The 21,013-nt window shown below is 39.4% G+C and overlaps 1 protein-coding gene across 4 annotated transcripts in view; it reads right to left on the reverse strand.

Moving 5' to 3' along the window:
• The window catches only part of MPP7 (membrane palmitoylated protein 7), a 537,461-nt gene that overhangs the window by 115,428 nt on the left and 401,020 nt on the right, over positions 1 to 21,013 (reverse strand). For 3 of the 4 annotated variants that reach the window (XM_040352588.1, XM_040352590.1, XM_040352589.1), the window contains 3 exons: positions 17,837 to 17,857; positions 17,713 to 17,724; positions 9,942 to 9,983 (listed from right to left, as the gene is read on the reverse strand). The exons of the other annotated variant lie outside the window; for it this stretch is intronic. In XM_040352588.1, the coding sequence (XP_040208522.1) occupies positions 9,942 to 9,983; positions 17,713 to 17,724; positions 17,837 to 17,857 (75 nt within the window). The remainder of the gene's footprint in view (positions 1 to 9,941; positions 9,984 to 17,712; positions 17,725 to 17,836; positions 17,858 to 21,013) is intronic. 4 annotated transcript variants of the gene reach the window in all.

Consider the following 21,013-nt stretch of genomic DNA (forward strand, 5'->3'; position numbering starts at 1 on the left):
ATCTACAAAAGGTGCTATGTGTAATTTCTACATACTGTGAAAAACTAATCAGGGGTAGTACCAACGTTTTTCCTAAAGATGGCGCTCAGTATCACTGCTGCCTACAGTCTACTCTATTGGTTTTAACAGAGTGATAATGAAGAATGTATCGTATCACTCACTGCATAATGAATGCAAATGACTGAGATTTCAATTTCAAGTAGGCTGAAAGGGGATCATGTATGCTAATTCTACAGTAGACGAATTTGCTGAACTCGCAGGAGCAGATCTTATCTTGGTTTTCTGATGTGCTTCCAGAAGCACTTCGCTATGCTGACAAAATATGTGTAAACATAATCCTTCATTTATGAAGCTGAAATAGTACTCCTTTTGCAAAGAGAACCTGTGTGAGCCTACTACAGAGTCCTTGTATAGTGCCTTGAAAAAGTATTCATACCTCTTGAGATTTTCCACATTTTGTCATGTTACAACCAAAAACGTAAATGTATTTTATTGGGATTTTATGTGATAAACACAAAGTTGCACATAATTGTGAAATGGAAGAAAAATGATGGAGCAGGGGACAAAGGGTAGATGCGTTTCACACAAATGTTAGCACTTAGTCATTACCTAAATTACCTGACATTTGCACGAAATGCATCTACCTTTTTGTCCCCTGCTCCAATCCGTCAACCACTTGTCATATGAAGCTTCAATAAAATAAAAGTGCAGCCGTCTGAAATCATTTCCTTACATCTCGTGTGCAGTTTGCAAAAGGCATGTGGGGGACACAGCAAATAAAGTGCTCTGGTCAGATGAGACCAAAATTTAAATTTTTGGCCTAAAAGCAAAATGTTATGTGTGGCGGAAAACTGATGCCACGTACACACGATTGGAATTTCTGACAACAAATGTTCGATGTGAGCTTTTGGTCGGATATTCCGACCGTGTGTAGGCTCCATCGGACATTTGCTGAGGGAATTTCTGACAACAAATGTTTGAGAGTTGGTTCTCAATTTTTCCGACAACAAAAGTTCTTGTCGGAAATTCAGATCGTCTGTACGTGGCATTTGTGAGGTCAGGCACTAATATTGGACGAGAAGGCCTGGCTCTCAGTTTCCACTCTATTTAATCCCAAAGGAGTTCTATCGGGTTGAGGTCTGGACTCAGTCCAGTCAAGTTCCTCCACCCCAAACTCGCTCATCCATGTCTTTATGGACCTTGCTTTGTGCACTGGTCCAAATCATTTGGTGGAGGGGGGATCATGGTGTGGGGTAGTTTTTCAGGGGTTGGACTTGGCCCCTTAGTTCCAGTGAAGGGAACTCTCAAGGCATCAGCATAACAAGACATTTTGGACACATTTATGCTCCCAACCTTTATGGGAACAGTTTGAGAATGACCCCTTCCTGTTCTAACATGATTGTGCACCAGAGCACAAAGCAAGGTCCATAAAGACATGAATGAGTGAGTTTGGGGTGAAGGAACTCCCTACATCCATTTCCATCTCTTCCCCGCTATCTATTCATTTTGTACTGATTACCCATGACTCCCTGACCTGTTGGACATCACTTGTGTGTTGTAAGGTGTGGGAAGGTTTAGGAGTTCTTCCTGTAACTTGGCAAGTGGCCTGGTCACTACGTTGGGCGAGGATAAGGGTTAAAAAGCAATTTCATGAAAAAAAAAAGTAAATATCCTTAATGAAATTAACTCTTAAAAAATGTCTGTTCCTTGATAAATAATATAAAGCCCAACTTTAACCATTTTGAGAGAGATTAGAGAAAGGACAGTTCTGTGCATTTTTTATCGCAGCCTATGTCCCTATTGGGGTAAATTTTCCTCATTTATTGTCAAATTTTAGAACAGGATGTCAAGGGGGAAACTTCCCAAAAAAGAATACAGAGCAAACAAAAATGTTGGCAGTGCTGCTTTGTTTGGTTAAACAAAACAGACACACAGATATGGTAAAACAACTTTTACGGCATGTATGTGCTTTCCTAACTTGCATAGCAATATTTATGAACCTTTGGCAATCGTGTCTTATATATACCAACTTTTTTTTTCTCATGAATTTACTTTTCCATTTTAGGCTGGGCACATACTGTGCCTGCACTGTATAAATGACCAAATCCACTAAGGATTACCAGACATTATAAAAATTCAATTGAGAAAACACAGTGGCTGAATCTTGTTGGAGTCGTTTCACATGTGCCAGCCATCAGCCGGAGCAGAATCATCCATGTGTGCTACATGTCTACTGGTCTCAATTAGTCTCCACAAACACCCAGCGCAGACACTCCACTTGTTTCTGGAGAAACTCCCAGTTTGCAGATTTCGGCTGCATTAATAAAATCTCTGGATGTGTCTTCTGCGAATAAGAAAACACTGTAGAGAACAGTAAACAGATGAGTTTCATCCGTGAGCGCCATATGCTCACAAAAGCCTCTTGTTGGGAAGCTATGCAAAAGACTTGGCTAATCTTAACATATCTCCACACATAAACCTTCCTTTATTAATCCACTAACAATTTTAAATAATAAAGTGATTATTGCAAAAACAAGAGCAAGGCGAAAGAAGTAAGGGGTTCATTTACTAAAACTGGAGAGTGCAAAATCTGGTGCGGCTGTGCATGGTAGTCAATCAGCTTCTCACGTTAGTTCAATTACGTTTTGACAAAAAAATGGAAGCTGATTGGTTTCTATGCAAAGCTGCACCAAATTTTGCACTCTCTAGTTTTAGGAAATCAACCCTTAAGTGTGCAGTATAAAAACCCACAGTAACCAATCAAAATGTTCATTTTGACCTTTCTTGATTTGAAGGCAGACCGACACAAGCTGCATTCTGATTGGTTACTCTGGGTCCGCACTTCACATCTGCTTTCTTGAACTGTGACCTCAATTTTGGAAATATTTTTAAACAGCTGAACAGAGATCACATGCAGGTACATTAAAATGAATCCCTGTTTTTTTAGCTATCCAACTCACTATTATTTAAAAAAAGACTCTAAAATACACAACTACAGTGGGGATCGAAAGTTTGGGAACCCAGGTAAAAATTTGTATTGATGTGCATAACGAAGCCAAGAAAAGATGGAAAAATCTCCAAAAGGCATCAAATTACAGATTAGAGATATGCATGGCAATTTGACTTATGTCCTGTTCGTTCAGTTTATACCAATGCCCTGTGTTGGTGTACGCTGAAAAACAAGTAAGACAGTAGGGAAAAAGTATGCTGCGTTTTAACAGGGATAAGCATATTGTGCTGCATCACAACATGCTGCAGTGCATAAAATGAATGATATTTTGTAATTTTGTGACATATCAATAAAGTTAAAAAAATTAATAAATAAGAACCTGCTCTCAATCTTTTGCTGGCGGAAATTCCAACAGCAAAAGTCCAATGGAGCATACACACGGTTGGAATTTCCGACCAAAAGCTCACATCGGACTTTTCTTGTCGGAATTTTCGATCGTGTGTACGTGGCATTAGAACTAAAACGTACAAAAACTTCCATTGAAAAGACAAGTTTATATTTTAACAAAAAATTATAAATGGACACATTTTTTGCAGGTAAAAAAAAATGGCATTTATTATTTTTCTGTTTCTGGAGCCATCCAGGTATCCTGCAGACCTGTCAGTGTGTATCTGTGTGTCCATACATTGTACGGGCAAGCAGATACAGACAGGAAGATTCAATGAACTACCACCGTGTTTCACAGCACCATGGTAGTTCATTGAGAACTACAAGCTGACAACCGCTGTCGGCACTTGTAGTTTTCTTTACAGAGGACTGTAAAGGTTATTTATTCACTTTGTATGTCAACATTATTATCTCTACAACTAATAATAAAAAATAAATAAAAAATTCCTTCGGAGTTCTGACTGTGGTCAGTTTTTTAATTAACAAACAGCAAAAAAAGTGAGTGACCTAACAGACATTACAATTATTTTGTTTTATGTTTGTTATAAATTCATGCTGTGTGCATCAAATGCAATTACAAACCTACAGTAGTTAGTTGTGGTTACATCATCACTGGGCTGTACATAACCTGTAAAGAGAGCAAAGCTGTGGGGGGGCCATGAAGGCCCCACCCACCACAGGTTGCTTATATAAAAACTACAGGAGGGGGTGGACACAAGACCAGTCACTCTGCACAAGGAGAGAGAGTAGCGGTGACCGGTCTCTATTACAGGAAACTCCTGGCAAAGTGCAGGAGTTGTTTCATGCTGGATTACTGCAAATATCTGTATATATATATAAAAAAAAAAAAAAAAAAAAAAAAAGAACATCAATATTAAAAAGTACACATGCCTCTAGTTAAATAAGACAATAATTTGTAGACCGTTTAAAACGTCACAATAGTTCAGTGATGCTGACCTTCATAATACTTTAGTGATGCTGACCTTCACAATACTTTTCTTTAGTAAACTAGAAATATAAAATGCTGCTGACAGAAGAGAAGAAACGACTGAATTTATTAACAAAGGTGTTGGTTACTATCTTGGACCTAATATCCCCTCTGATCGAGAGCATCTTGTGCTGGAAAACAAGTGAAATACTTTGGCAGCGCGGCAAGGAATGGTCGAGGAGCAGCAGAACACACTATAAACTACTCCAAGAGACCCAGTTCACACAAAGGTGAGAAATCACTGGATAAAGCCACATCTAACAAACCAACTACTTGTTAAACAAGTGGAAATAAAACTGTGCAAACGCAAAAACAAATATATAATGAAATGAGTTCTTGTAAGAGTTTTGATGCACCTGAAAGCTAAAACAATCATTTAAACCACCGTCACACATATGTATTCAGGGAATTAAGAATTAAATGTCTGCTAAAATATACTCCCATCAATCAGCTTCCACTTGACATTTAGTAGCACAGAGTGGAGAAAACTAGGACTCTGATTGTTACTTTGGGCAACAATTTTTTTTCAAACCAGTTAAATTTTCAAGCATAAGCACCTATGTGACCCTTTCACCAATAGTCCTAAACAGTTCTGGATCAACAGGCATGGGGTGGCATGGTATTTACTACCATAAAGGATATTGGACAAAACACAGGAATGTCAGTTACTTCTCATTTATCTATTTTACACAATATATAAACAACTAGGTAGATTCAGAGAGATTGCCGCAACTTTGCGGCGGCGTAGCTTAGCGTGTTTAGGCTATGCCGCCGTAAGTTAGCGAGGCAAGTACTTGATTCTCAAAGTACTTGCCTGTTAGGTTACGGCGGCGTTGCCTAAAGCGGGCGAGCGTAAGGGCACCTAATTCAAATTTGTCTGAGGGGGCGTGTTTTATGGTAATGAGGCTTGACCCGACGTGATTGACGTTTTTTTTTAACTGCGCATGCGCCGGACGCCTACATTTCCCAGTATGCATTGTGGCTACGTCCGCCACACGGGCCTATTGATTTCGACGTGGACGTAAACAACGTAAATCCCTATTCACGGACGACTTACGCAAACAACGTAAAATTTTCGAATTTTGACGCAGGAACGGCGGCCATACTTAACATTACTATTCCATCTATTTGATGGAATAACTTTAGGCGGCCTATCTCTTATGTAAAACGGCGTAAATGTACTGCGTCGGCCGGGGCGTACGTTCGTGAATCGGCGTATCTACTAATTTACATATTCTACGCCGACCGCAATGGAAGCGCCACCTAGCAGCCAGCCTCAATATTGCAACCTAAGATAGGATGGCGCAAGCCGTCGTATCTTAGATATGTTTAAGCGTGTCTCTGTTTGAGAATACACTTAAACATAGGTCGACGCAGATTCTGAGTTAGGTCGGCGTATCTACGCCGGCCTAACTCTACCTGAATCTAGCTAAACATCTTTCACTGCCTCTGCTTGGCTTTTTGCTTTTCCTCAACGCATGACTATTTAGCAATAATTATATCAATGAATTCTTCATTGGGGTTCACAAACAAGACTTATGTTTTCTCAATATTAGTTCACCCTTCATTGATCCTGGCAATTCAATTCAATCCCTGAACCAAACAGGCAACACCATTGTGTAAAATTCTCTGACTGGACCGACGCGTTTTGACTCAATACGGTCATCAACAGGGGCAGTTGCCTGAGCGTGAAGACGCTGTACCGACGCGTTTTGACTCAATACGGTCATCAACAGGGGCAGTTGCCCCTGTTGATGACCGTATTGAGTTGAAACTCATCGGGCCAGCATCTTTACGCTTCCCACATTGCTTTTATCATATTTCACCATTTTGTGATCACTTTTAACTGGCTATATTTTACATTGATTTGTAAAGCTATTCTTATAAAATAAACTTAATTGGTTGATCTGCACGATTTGGAGCCCTCTTTTATATTCCATGCTATGTTGGGGCACTGGTGATTCATCTTGCCCCACCACCATCCCTTATATCCACTTGACTGTCGGTTTCTTGCTGGCTGTAGTCCTGTGATATGGAGTATGTGCGCACCTCATCCTGAGTGACATCCCTGCAGCATCCGATTAACTAAAACCGAGGGTTCAAGGCTCGTTTGACTCACTGTCGTAAGACATGTGAGTCCATCACATTTAGTAAGAGTATTTCACCTTACTTAAATACACCAATTGAAGTATCTCCTGGGTATTCGTCACATCTCCCCGGATTTTCACCACATTCAGCCTGGAAGCTGTCCACCCTTCCTATGCTTTTTGTTTGGACTTTGACATAAACCATTTTTGAAACTCACATTGTTCCATTATTCACCCATTTTTAATATGTCCCAGTGAGTTCTCTCTCATTTACTCACAGTCACCGAGAGATGCCCTGATGACCATTATTATCATTCATTGTCACTTGTCATGAGTTTTGTCTGTGTTATTATGCACTTTTCACTTATACATATGTTTATTCATTCATCATGATTTGGTGATTCACCTTTACTGTGTTTGTTTTTCGTGTAGATACCCCGATATCTCCTAAACCTGCACGGTTTAGGAGATATCCCCTGTATCAGCATGTGCTGACGTCATCGGCACATGTGCACTAAAGCAATGGCACATTTGTGCCGTTGCTTCAGCTAGTGTGCCATTACCGTTGGCTCCCGTGCGAATGCGTGGTAGTGACATCATCATGGCTCCTGGAGCCCGCAATGTCTCAGGCCAGAGCTGTGTACGGGGACTGCTACGGGAGCTTCGATCTAAGGTGAGTATTTCACAATGAGCTAGTATGCTATATATATATATATATATATATATATATATATATATATATATATATATATGCTATATACTATACTAGCTCCTTATGCCTTTGTCTTGCAGTTTTTTTTATGCATTTACAACCACTTTAAACCAAGCGTTTAAGCACAATTAAGCCATATTAAAATTCAGATTAAGGGGAATCATGTAGATTTAAAAAGTACCACTAAAAGTAACTTAATAACTTAATATATATAGAATATATTACAGATTTATGACTTGATTCACTATTAATAAACTTATGTAAACTTCATGTAAAATAGTGTCATGTCTCTTATATGAACAAATAAACTCCCCCGCATTTCTTGGTAAACTTTGCACAATCCCATAGTTTTCCAATGGTGGTCTGACAACAATTTCCACACAGCCAGCGATTACCGCAAGTAAATACTGGCTGTGCAGAGAGCCATGAATAGCTGCAGTCGCTGACGAGATGTCATTATAGTATACAGGGCCGGCGTCAACACCTAGCCGCTCAGAGCCACAACAGGAATCTCTGATTCGCACTAGTCTATGTGGCTGTTGTAAATGTAGCCTTGGTCAATTCAAATGCATTTTCCTAGGTGACCTTTGCACATTTAAGTTGATCTCCCTCGTATATGTCCACCTAATGCTCCTCGATGGTTCACCCCTATGTTAATAAGTGGCTATTGTTTTTTTCTACAATTGGGAAGATGGGTCCCAAATATGGCTGAACATATTCAAAAGGTTCTTTCACTATCACTACTCAGGAGGCAGCATATAAGGCTCACCACACATCAGTAACTTTGGTTGCCCATGTTTACCCTTCTGCTTCCAACAAGTTTTTAGGAATTGCATTGAGGTTGTCAATATACTCATTTGGTGGACATGTAACTTTGTTATTATTTATGGTCCAAGGTTTTTTGGCATTTGTATACTCTATTCAAGAATATAGTGCAACCCATGGATAGCTCTTTTTTACACAACCAAATTGGTGGTCTATATAAACACCAGCAAACATTTGACAAATTCAACTTCCTGGCAAGAAAACTTTTACCTCAGCTTTGAAAGTGCAATGTGTCCTTTTCCAAGAGGTTAAGATCTATCACTACAGATTTAAGATTAATGAGAATGCATCTAGTATTTTAACTTATACACAAGAAAATTTCATTAACAGGTTTGGCACCGATGGGTTACCTACATACTAAACTCTATGGATCTTGCCTCAGTCACCACACTATAGCCATCATTTGTGACAGACAAAACCTTTGATCTTGACATAGACCACTGCCTTAGTTCCCCTCTATCCCCATATTTCCCTTCCTTTATTCATTTTCTTGACTAAAGAAGTTCAATTCTTTTTTATAAAAAAACTTGGGCCACCCATAAATGTTACTCCAGGTGTAGTCTGGTAGGTCACCTACTAGGCTTTTATAACTCTTAGACCCCTTTCACACTGAACTGCCCATAGCTTCAGCGGTAAAACGCCGCTATTTTTACCGCCGATGCTATGGGCGGATTTGTGGCGCATTTCGGCCGCTAGCGGGCACATTTAACCCCCGCTATCAGCCAAGAAAAGGTTAAAAGAAGTAGCGCTTTGCGGGCGGTATAGCCGTGCTGTCCCATTGATTTCAATGGGCAGCAGCGGTGGAGGAGCGGTATACACACCGCTCCTCCACCACTCCAAAGATGCGGCTAGCGGGACTTTATTTTGCGTCCTGCTATCGCAGCGCTCCAGTGCGAAAGCCCATGGGGCTTTCACACTGGAGACAATGGAGCAGCTTTTTAAGGGCGGATTGCAGGCGCTATTTTGAACGCTATAGCACCTGCAATACGCCCTCAGTGTGAAAGGGGTCTTAGAGACTACATTGGTGAAAAGGTTCTGCCTCTGCGCCTACCCAAGTTAAAGTTTCATTCTTCCTTACCTGTGGGGTATTTCCTATTCCTTTTGCTGCATTCACCATCATTTATATAACATTAAATAAACATCATAAAAATTGGAACCCTCTCATATCACAGTTCTTAAGAGGTATAAGAAACCATTAGGAAGTCTTAACTTTCCAGCATTAAGAAACTGAAATTTTGGGTGGACCGATTTTTAAATGAACTGCGTTGTCTTTTTTTAAAGATAAAAATCAGCCCACAAAACAACCTTGTTTATACCCACCTATCCTACCATCTGTTTCTGAGGTCTCTGTTCTCTTGCAACAGACTTCCAGGTATGTTGGATGTCATCGACCCAAGCTGCATTCTGTGGTCCCTTCCACTAGCCCCTACGTAACTACAGGGCAAAACAACTAACGTAAAGGACAACAGATGGGAGATGGAGGGTGAAGTCATTTTACACACCTGGGGTGTTGGATGTGATGATTTGTGTTGCTATGCAATAGAGCAAAGACTCCAGAAACTGTCAGTAGGTAGGACAAGGGAACAAACAACCTTCTTTATTTTTATTTAAAAAAAAACTGCTTTGAAAATGAGAGATTTCTTGTATGACAGAATTTTTCACTGGTTACTATTCATAAACATTCCAAAAACTCAACAGCCGACACAATAACCAGACATGTGATTGGCGTGAAATGCGATGGTCCTAACATTCACAAGACATGACAGCACGCCATGAACCACCAGTCCTACCTTTCTCTCTCCCGTCTGCTCCTAAAGCATTGCGAAATGAAGGAGGAAGGGGGGGGGGAGAAGAGAGACAACAAAAGACAAAGACCAAAAGAGGAATTTAAATGATGAGAAGTAAGAAAATCTGCTGTGTCCATTTGCTCACCTAGATAGGTCCCAGAGTTATGAGCGGCACATTCTGCATCTTCTGGATGAGGATTAAAAGCGCACAGACCAAAGCCAAGAAATAAAGCAGAACAGTTAGAAGGCCAGCCCAATAGCAAAAGAAAAATTACGTAAAAAAATGACATTTTCAGGGCCAAAAAAGCACAACATACATACACACAAAGAGAGCGAAAAAAAAAAAACACGCACATTCAACAAATCTGTTTTTCAGTTTGCCCTCAGTGTATTAAATTTAGGGGGGTGCATTTGAGGAGGGGGGTTACTGTTTTCAAAGCTCATGAAGTTTTAAATAAATAGAGCTTTAAACTTAAAAAGCCGATTCCTGCTATGATAAAACAGCTTTGATATTTTAATATGAGTGTCAGTATCAAGTCTGGGAGCAGGAATTTCAAAATTCAGGTGCAGTGTCTCTGCAGGTGAAAAATCTGTATTGCAGCTCAATATTTATCTATATGGAGGTATTTAGATGCATCTCTATGGAATTCTGCTATATTCCTATCTGGAGGTCTCTAGATCAATTGAAGACCAGAGACATTTACGGAAAAACAAAGATAAGTGCATAGAGTGTGCCATTGCCATGTTATTTTTTTTCTTTTTTCGTTTGGCATCTGCACAATTCTCCGATATGCCTAATGCACAGAGCTCCAATCAACCCTTTCTGCAACACATTAGCATGAAAATAAAGAAAAGACATCCACCTTTAGAACTGTTTATGCAGCCTAACTGCATTACAGTAATAACAAGTACGCTTTACTTTAAAATCATTCTTTACACTAATGAACAAAGAAAAAAACTAAAACAATTTTCTGAACTAAACATGGTACACAGTTACCAATCTTGGGAGGAAGTGATTTATTTAATTGTTCAGTACAGTATAAACATGACCTCAGCACTTAAAGTGAATTGAGGTTACTTTTGTTATTCAGGCCGCATGTAATTTCCTTTGCCGTTCTTTTTTCCTGTTGGAAAATTCTACCGGGGGGGATTTATTTTTCTTTGTTCCGTTTTATGACTATAATATTGGCTGTCTTTAATATTATGTCATGTAAGCTGTTCAGTTACACAGTACATCCAAACATAATGGTGATGGATAGTGGTTTTATGAAATAGCAGTGTCGACTGATTCAGACTAAAAGTTGTAGCTCCAATGTAATCAAGTTTTACAAGCAATCTTCTATTTTTAATTTAAAATACATTTCTTATCTAAAATGAACTGTGGCGATTGAGAGGCAAAAAAAAAGAAAAAAAAAGCAGATAAATGGCAGGAAGCAGTATGTCTTAGATGATGCGGTTAAGGAAAGGAAGGTACTGCTTTTACTTTTTACATTATCAAAATGTTGTGCATTTTTGGAGGACAGAATTAGGCACTGCCCTTAAATTAAGTATAGTCTTCCTTTATACAAACTGAGCCATACCCCGTAATATTAAGCTCCACATTTTATGGAATATGGTTAGCATGAAATGCGTTGTTAGGCCGCGTACACACGACCGGTCCAAACCGATGAAAACGGACTGAAGTTCAGTTTCATCGTTCCAAACTGACCGTGTGTAGGCCCCATTGGTCTGTTGTCCTTCGGACAAAAATTAGAGAACTTGCTTTAAAATCTAACCGATGGACGGCTGACCATCGGTCAAAACCGATGGTTAGTACACAAAAGCATCGGTTCAAAACCCGCGCATGCTCAGAATCAAGTCGACGCATGCTTGGAAGCATTGAACTTCGTTTTTTTCAGCACGTTGTGTGTTTTACGTCACCGCGTTCTGACCCGATCGGTTTTTGAACTGATGGTGTGTACGCACATCAGACCATCAGTCTGCTTCAGCGGTGAACTGATGAAAATGGTCCGTCGGACCATTCTCATCGGATGGACCGGTCGTGTGTACGCGGCCTTAGAGTTTGGTATCAAGTTAAAGGAAATCTGAATAGAAACAAGGGTAAGGTCACCTTAAAGTAGCTCTAAGCCCAATGACAAAAATCTCATAAAAGCTTGACCATCGTCATTTCAAAAGTTGTTTTCAATCCCTTTAGATCTGTAGCTTTCTTTAAAATAATAGTGTTCCTGCCATTCAGGCACTTGCTGTTATAGCATAACACCTGTCTACCAACTGCTCTCCTGCATTGTCCCCCTGCTGGAAACAAATGGCCCCACTGATATGCATTGCACAGGCATGGGTCATGCATGACCACCATCAGGAAGCCTATCCAGAGCAATAATGTGCAGCCAATGCTAATGTTGGTGATCAGCAGCACTAAGATCCAAAAAACAAAACAAAAAAAAAAAACAAGAGAAATCTGATTTTATTGGGAAAAACACTATAATTGTTTATGACGCACAGTGCCTTAGCAAACTAAATATCAACCAGTTAGGGTGACATGAAAGAAGGAGCAAGGAGATGGGACTTTATATGAAGCACGTGGTTGCAAATGAGTTAGGGTGACATGTTAGACTGTGGAGTCCTTAGTGACGAACCATGCTGAATGATTCTTGAACCTCAACGGTTTGAATAGCTCCATTGCTGAAAATAGGATGCAACTTCTCATGTGATTTTGAACTGTCAAATCACATGACAAATCACATTGGTATGAACGAGGGCTAAAAGCTACACTTTAAAATAGACTAAAACCCTGTAGCTGATCTAAGCTCCAAATGGATATGTTAGGAGCATGTCTCTGCATTCCCAGTACATGCTCCTACACCTCCTATCTCTGCATTTCCAAAGACTTCTGCCAGGATTTCCACAATCCCTGCCAAAAGTTCCAATGCTGCTCACAGAATGCCTGCCAGGACTTCCGGTCTCTCTGCCAGTACTTACAATGGCACCCAGAGAATTGCTGACAGGATTTACTGAGCTCTCTGAAATGATGCTAGGTGAGGGGGTATTTAAGCACCAGCCCTGGAAGTGACTTATTGCTGTGTCTTCTTACAAGCTACCTTGCTTTGTATAAAAGAGCTATACTATACAACGTATTGCCTGTTTCAATGCTGACCAGGACTGTCCTGACTACTCTCTTGCCTGCTACCTGACCCAGGACCTGTGCTTGAACCTGACCTCTCTTCTGTTGTCTTGCCCACTGCTGACCTGGATTTCTTTGACCGCTCTTCTGTGTCTTGCCCATTGCCAACCTCTGTCTGGATCCAAACATTAACCAGTCACTCTCTGCTGTACCGTCTTCCACATCGTAGCCTCTCCATTCTTTCTTATACCTTGGTGTGGCAATCCTGAGTTGGTACCAGCATGCACCGAAATCCAACTCCACCATCAGGAGCTCTGGTGAAAACCGGCTGATGCTTAGACCCCATGCCTCGGGTGAGCCTGCTTTATCTGCCAGATGAGTATTGTGTAACATGATGACATTCAGTTTGCTAAGACTTGGATTATCATAAACTATAGTGGCATTTTTTTTTTCCATAAAATGCTTCACCTTTTGTTTTTTCATTCTAACGCCTAGTACACGCAGGCTGAATGTCAGGCCTGTGTGTATGGCAGCCGGGTCGCCTTCTGTTGAAGGTTTCGACTGAAAAAGGTCTGCCAACCGACTCCAAATCAGTGCTCTCAGCCAATGGCCTTTTTTTCCATTCAACCAAGCAGTTGTGTGTAAACTAGTTGTGTGCGCAAGGCTTTTGTTGCACATCAGTGTTGCAACTTAGCTCTTTAAACCATTTGCTCTGGATCACCAGATACAGATATCTATTTTTCTTATTAAACTGCAGATTTAAAAAATGTATATTAACAGAATAAGGCTCATATTAGATTTTAGTGTTTGGGTATAATTTAACATTAATCACTGGAAGAGCCAAGGATAGCGACAATCTTCTTTATCAACTTCCTACCAACTAGTATGTTTAATTGTAAATTACAGGTGCATCTTTTGCCTTTTCCCATCTTGAATATATTGCTGTGAAAATCCCCTGTTTTATCACAGAATTTATATATCTGTGCTGTTAAGACTGTTCCTTTGTCATATATTAAAATAAGCCTAGTGCACACTGAATCAAGTTCAATAATGGTGGCCAAAAGCCACAAAACTCCCACATTCCTTTATTAATTACAACAGCATAAGGCCAGGCAATACCTTCATTAAATGGGATAAATGGTCAAATGTATTTTTTTATGATTCTGTCCTGTGAAACAGTCATGGTACAGTGGTTGGCAGAACACACTGACATCCAGTTCTGCTCCAGCCATAATTATTTATACATAGCAGCCACAAAATGCAGCTTTACACATACAAGTGTAAAGGGGTTCTCAATATAAACCAAATAATATTGCAGCTGCTCCTTGTGTAGTAACATTGTGCCTGTTGCTGAATCCCTCTGTATTTTGTCATATATATATAAATGTGAACATTCTGAAACTGATGTGTAATAATGTTTTTAGACCTGTTTTTGCATATAGCTTTTAGGTTTATAAGGTTGTTAAGTCATATTTACTAATGTCCTATGCATTCTCTGTTTCCTGCATAATGATTATGCCTTAGTGCAGCTTTCTCTCAAAGCAAGTCTACCAGTAAGGTCTGATTGCCTGCAACTAAGGGACTCTCTATGTGCTCAATAGACCAGATCTCAGCAGTCCATCAAGGATGCTTGTCACATTCTGCAACATACAGAGAGCTGCGAAGATAAAAATCTGCAAATATGAAATACAATAAAATATAGAATAGCAAGCCTGAAAAATTCAGAAGTCAAAAATGCTTGCAATGATACTGTAACTATAAGTGCATGTGGCCTAAGAATGAATTATTCCACAGTGCCTGCTGCTACAGAGGTTAGTAACTGCTTGATTTAAAGCTTACTTGATGCATGATAAATCCTAATTGAAGCTTATTCAATATTGTAATGCGGTTGTTAATCTTTGACAGCATGAGCAATGCTGATTAAAATAGGGGCCTTGTTGGGCTGTTTTCTGAGTTGAGTAGTGGTCTAACTCCCTAGCGAGTTACTAGCACAGAGTATTTTAGCCCATGCTGCCACAAAAAGTAAATTAAAAAGAAAAAGGTCAAACATACTGTATATGTAGTTTGATTGCAAATGGGCATCGAAAACCGGTAAATATTTTAATGTCCATAGCCTGGCCACAGTACTACTTTAAGGTGACCATACAAGAGGGAGATGTTTGGATTTGAATGATTACACTTCCAGTCAATGCCCCGTTCACTCAACAGGAACATCTGCTATCAAATATTTGCCTTGCAAGGTCTCAATCTTGTTTTGGAAGGGTTAGTAGACTGGAGCTTTCAAATTTCTACACGGAGCAAAAAGCAGCATCACTGAAATTTTTATGCATTATGCAGAACTTTTATATCCCCATAATAATTATTTTTTGTTCACAAGTGGTCCTCTCATTTTTCTACCAAGTGATCTCTGCTGAAACCCTATACAGTTGGCATAGGACAAGGTTCTACTGTCACTGTATGGCCCTCAGCTGCCTCGTGGTGCATAGGTGGAAACATGGTGCACATTTCACTGATACAGATGCCACAAACGCATCTTCAAAACCACTATAACGGATGGGACCAAATAATTGTGTAGGACTTAGAGCTGTAATATAGGGGTGGCACCAGAAATGTTGCCTATAGTGCTACAGAAGATTGAAGTCCTCTGTAGCACTATAGGCAACATTTCTGGCGAAACTATATCAAATGAAGTAGACATTTAATGTTTGTATTGTTCTACTGTAATTAAACTCTACAACCTAAATTGGAAGCTGTAATAGAACAGACAAGTAAAGAAAGACACTAAAAAGTGCTTTAGTCTTTATGTATGAAGACATAGAAATGCCTCAATAAGTGGCTAGAAATGATCTTCTTTATGGTGCCATAACTCAATTTCGTCTTCAAAACGTTTCAAGACAATGAAAATCCTAAGACAAGTTTTTATTATATTTAGTTTTTTAAAAGAAAATAAATAAGACATTTTCCTGCTGCTTAGGCAAGATGATTTTACACTGTGACATCTGCTCGTTTGCCATTGTTGACAGAAAAGAATAAAGCACTTACTGAGCTTTTAAATTAAAGTGGACCTGTTGCCTGCAAGCACAGGAGGCAGCCATGTTATGGGCTAAACCAATACTCCCCATATAAACATGTGAGCAGTCCCCAACTTCCCGAAACATGTTTCATTGAAGTGTTTGGGCCTTAAAATTAGGCTTAGTTGTGGTGTAAACTGCCATTTCTGGGGGTTGTTAGACAATGACTTGAAATAAAGAAAAAAACAAGAGAGAATGAGAGGGAGAGAGAAAGAGAGAGAAAAATAAAGTAATTGAGGGAGAAAGAGATAGAGAGAGAGAGAGAGAGAGAGAGAGAGAGAGAGAAGGAAAGAGAAAGAAAGAGAGAAAGAGAGAGAGAAAGAGAGAAAGAGAGAGAGAAAGAGAGAGAGAAAGAGAAAGAGAGAGAGAAAGAGAGAAAGAAAGAAAGAAAGAAAGAAAGAAAGAAAGAAAGAAAGAAAGAAAGAAAGAAAGAAAGGGAGAAAGAAAGAAAGAAAGTTGGTTCTATGTACTCCTTAAACTGTAAACTGTGTAGCATGTCAAATAAGTCTTATAAGAGACATTGACTGTTGGCCAGTAGATATAGGAGACCAGCCAATCAATCTGAAAGAAATTAATGACATCATGGGCATAATTTAGGGTATGATTTCACAGCATGCACAGGTGCAATGCCATTCATTCTGAGACAACAGACCTGGGATGCAACCAAGCTTGATGCACTACCGTTAGTTGTAGTGTGTGGGGGGAAAAGGGTCAGGTCTGTTTTTAGTGTGCAACCTCTACTTATGCATTTTTATATCTAATAATCTGTTTAAAAGGCCAAGTTTTGTAAAACGTAAATGTTTTGGCTTACTGGTCTACCATGGCATCTAACTTTATAGTTTAGGAAACCAACCAGCAGTGACATCTCTCTCTCCCTACCCCCTCTGCAGCCTACCATTTCTTACAATACTACCTGTGTTCTTTAAGATCGAATGTCTGCAGTGAACAAACGGCTCTTATACAGTAATAAATGTTCTATAAATGTATATTATAGTATTGAACACAGTTCTCCAGCCCTCCACTATTATGTGACAGCAGTTGTACTTGGCAGATGTTTGCCTGACTCTGCACCTGCCTAGGTGAATTTCCTGCTGAGAGCCAGCAATATTGGTTCAGCTCATAAAATAACTTTCCCAATGAGTGCAGGTTAAGGGCCAGTGTACACAAGCTTTAGACAAGCCAGCAAGTTAAAAGCAGAAAAATAGCTTGCATTTGACATCAGTTTGAGATCAGTTTGAAATACATTCACATCAACATGTATAGAGGACTAACGACAATGCAACACTAAGCATGGCAAAAGCAACAACACCACAAGTGCTTACTGCTTCAGGATATAAAATAAAAAATGTAAACACGTCCATCTAAACAAATTCACAAACTGATGTCAGGAGCAAAAAGATATATGCTTGTGTACTGTAGTCCTAAAGGGCCACTTTAATAACTAATGCATAAAGCATACACACAAAATACACAACAGTTTACAATAAATTAAAAACAAGAAAAATCCCCAAAAGGGTAAAATAAAAAAGATTTTATGGAAAAAGCATCACTGCATATACCATAACAAAAAGACAAAAACAAGGACAGCGCTGGCTGTTGTAAAGGAAATATGGAAAGTCTATACTGTATTCAAAATGTGTTCTGAGCTACATCAAGTTAGATTCTGAACACATGTTGCCTAAATAAAGCTATCTGGCAATGCAAAGAAACGTTTGTACGTGTACCTTCAATTTCCTCTGAGAAGCAAAAAAAGGGGGAGGAAAAAAACGAAAGGAAATTATTAAATGTGCTGAAAATATAACTAGGGAAAAGAAAACGTTAGATTTTTACCAAAAAATATTCACCTACCATACTCAACAGTTTCCTCATCTTAGAACAGCCAAAAAGAAAGAGACACATTTTTTTAATGCACTGAATGTTAACAGTTGCTGAGTGTGAACAAGTTATTTTATAAGAAGGTAAGCAAAATAATTTCCTGTATATATATCAAACTGATGTAAATTTTACAGCAATCCCAAATATTGTGACATTATGAAAAAGAGCCTTTCGGAAGCGCTAAAGACCTGAACCAAAAGATCAATGGTGCCTGAAGACCTCAGGGGCAGTTGGATTGTGCATGGAGCCTCAGGCTCCACCTACTGTGACAAAACATGGTAGCTCTACCAAAATGAACATCAAGTTAAGTCTTTGTGCTTATATCAAAATAAGGTGAATCGGTGGGGAATTGAAACAGATGACAGCTGGCAGAAGCTGCTTATGTAATGTATCCAATGGGGAAACCGTAGATACAGTATTAGTACAGGTTTTCCAGCCTACCCAGTCCAAAGTTCCTAAAACAAGAGCTGAACCTGTTAGGATATCCAATGCAAAATAAATTGTTCTGGATGAAAACAGGATCCAATTAATAGCATGTTATGTCTGTAGGAAGCTTCAGTAGAGACCAGACATAATAAACTATGCAAACATACAATACCTTTTTTACCATATATTTTGACCAGCACAGTCTGCATCTCTGTGTCTGATAAAGCTCAGGCCTTCGGTCCACAACCCACAATGCATTGCCTAGCACCTGAACGACCTATCAGCAGGCACATGGAGGAGTGCCTATAGTTAAAGAGATATAAACTTTGGGAAAGGTGCTTTCTCTGGCAGGTCTCTACTAAGAAATTTAAGGATTTAGCTTTTCTCATCTTCTGAACCTAGTTCGGCCTTATCCTGTCTGTCACCTTTTTCAAATGCTACTGGTTACATGGGACACAGAGATACAAAACAAGAGGCCAGCCTAAGTGCAAATCATGCTGTTCAAACACAATATTGTGCTTAATGCCATAGAGAGAATGTAGATACAGCTCTGTCTTGGTCGAGATGTGTCTAGGCCGAGTCAGTAAGGGGCCATTCACAGTAATAAGCAGCACATTTTTCAACGGCAGATAATAGATACGTAAAGAAATGCAATAGATACTCTGATAGTACATGCATGGCATTACTCAGGTTGATCTACTAACTAACCTGCCTTACAGTACTAAAGTTTACAGAATGCAATTACATCTTCTGTATTCATCTCTTGCATATGATCGCAATCAAGATTGAAAGGCTCCAGTACTTAAAGGATCAGCCCATTCAAAATTATTACTGCACTTAAAAGTGTAGCCTGGTGGGCTTACTTATTAAGTGACATCTTATATCCCTGGTGACTCAAGAGCCAAGTCATAATTTCATTGTCTTTCCCTTCCCACATTGGATGTCCTGCCTCTCCTGTTAGAAGATCAGTGTTCCCTTTACTGGCATTCAAACCCTTATCATATAAAGAATTTAAAGTGGGGCTCCTTCAAAACCACTGTGGTAGGTGCATTAGGATTTAACACAAGGATCATACTAACATAGCTCTTAAGGGGCATACACTGTTGTGGTCAGCTCAACCCATGTGGAGTGCAACAGAGTAGGAAAGCAACAGAAAAGCTACTAAGAGCAGAAACTCAAGACAATGACACACAATGCAATTCTGTTGGCCAAATAGGTTATACTCAACTACTGATATTGATCCTTAACTGACCTGGCTTTTTCAGTTAACACTTTATTCAACGCTAGAACACAAACTATACGTTTCATAAATCATATTAGCATATACTATACAAACTAAATTCAGTCAGAATTTTCTAACAGAAACAGAGGAACATAAATAAACGGCTATTTAAGGAAGGACTGGACAAATCCCAGAAACCAGGTAGCCAATGTTCCTTAAAAATTACAACTGGCTCCAAAAATTTGAGGTTCTCTCAATAAAGCTGGCTCCTAAAAAATGCAGATGCCTCCTGCGTTGGACAGACTGGTTCCTGAATTCCGTATTATTAAGTCCACCCCTGATCTAAAAGCCTTTAATACTGAAGAGCCTTTCTTTTGTTTATTCACACCAAGGAAAAAATATCTTAGCGGTCAGTAGTCAAAACAGTTGCTCGCAGCAGTTTATGTGAGCTTACAGGCATTCTTCAAAAATTACATTTAATTTCCTAAAAATATAGATCTTTTTACCTTAGTATCCAAACACAGTGGTGTGAAAGGTTTCTGTTAGCAACAACGTAACTATTTTATAGCGACCACTGGAACATATAAAACTGACCTTGCTTTCTTTAAATGTTCTTACAGCAGCACTCTTCACCAAATATATACTGTATATTGTACCGATCTGGACCATTCAGCTAACATACTGCTGTTAGCCCCACTATATATCATGAGTTCTCAACCTGTGGCCCTCTAGCTGTTGAGGAACTACAAGTCCCATGAGGCATTGTAAGGTTGACAGTTATAAGCATGGCTGCCAAGGACATAGGCATGATGGGACTTGTAGTTTCGCAACAGCTAAAGGCCACTGGTTGAGCACCCATGATCTACTTAATTCTTCAAAGTGGAAGTACACCCATATATTTAACCAATTAAAAAAAGTTCAAATTCAGGCAACGTGCAGGGAATGTAACTGTCACATTGGATGTGCTCTCAACCAAACGGTCAAACCATCCAATGGCTGGTGTCATAACTAATCACATGTGCAGTATCATGGCAGTTCAAGATTAAACAGAGGCCATGATGGCGGCTTCCTTGGCCGAAAAAACAATAGAAGGATTTACTTCCACTTTAAGCTGTTCCACACAGAAGAAATACTCCCAGGGTTCAGAAGTCACCTGGAAAATACCGAGCTTGTGTAGGTTATATTCTATTCATAGAATTAAGAAAGATCAAAAATTTAAGAAAAAATAAAAATAGTGGGGTGGCTCGATCATCTAATACAGTGCCATCACAAATAGAAGGCTGGCTATGGACTATGGCCATGTTCTAGACTACCTATAGTTCCTCTGTGGATATCCAAAAATAAGGCCTGGTTCACACCTATGCAGTTTGCATATTCTAGGCACATTTTGAATTTTTCAATACACATTTTGATCCACTGAAGTCAATGGATCCAAAAACCAGAACAAAATCCCTGGCCCTTTCCATAAAATGCACACATATGAACATGACACATAGGAAACC

Source organism: Rana temporaria, chromosome 5, assembly GCF_905171775.1.
Source record: "Rana temporaria chromosome 5, aRanTem1.1, whole genome shotgun sequence".
NCBI lineage: Eukaryota > Metazoa > Chordata > Amphibia > Anura > Ranidae > Rana > Rana temporaria.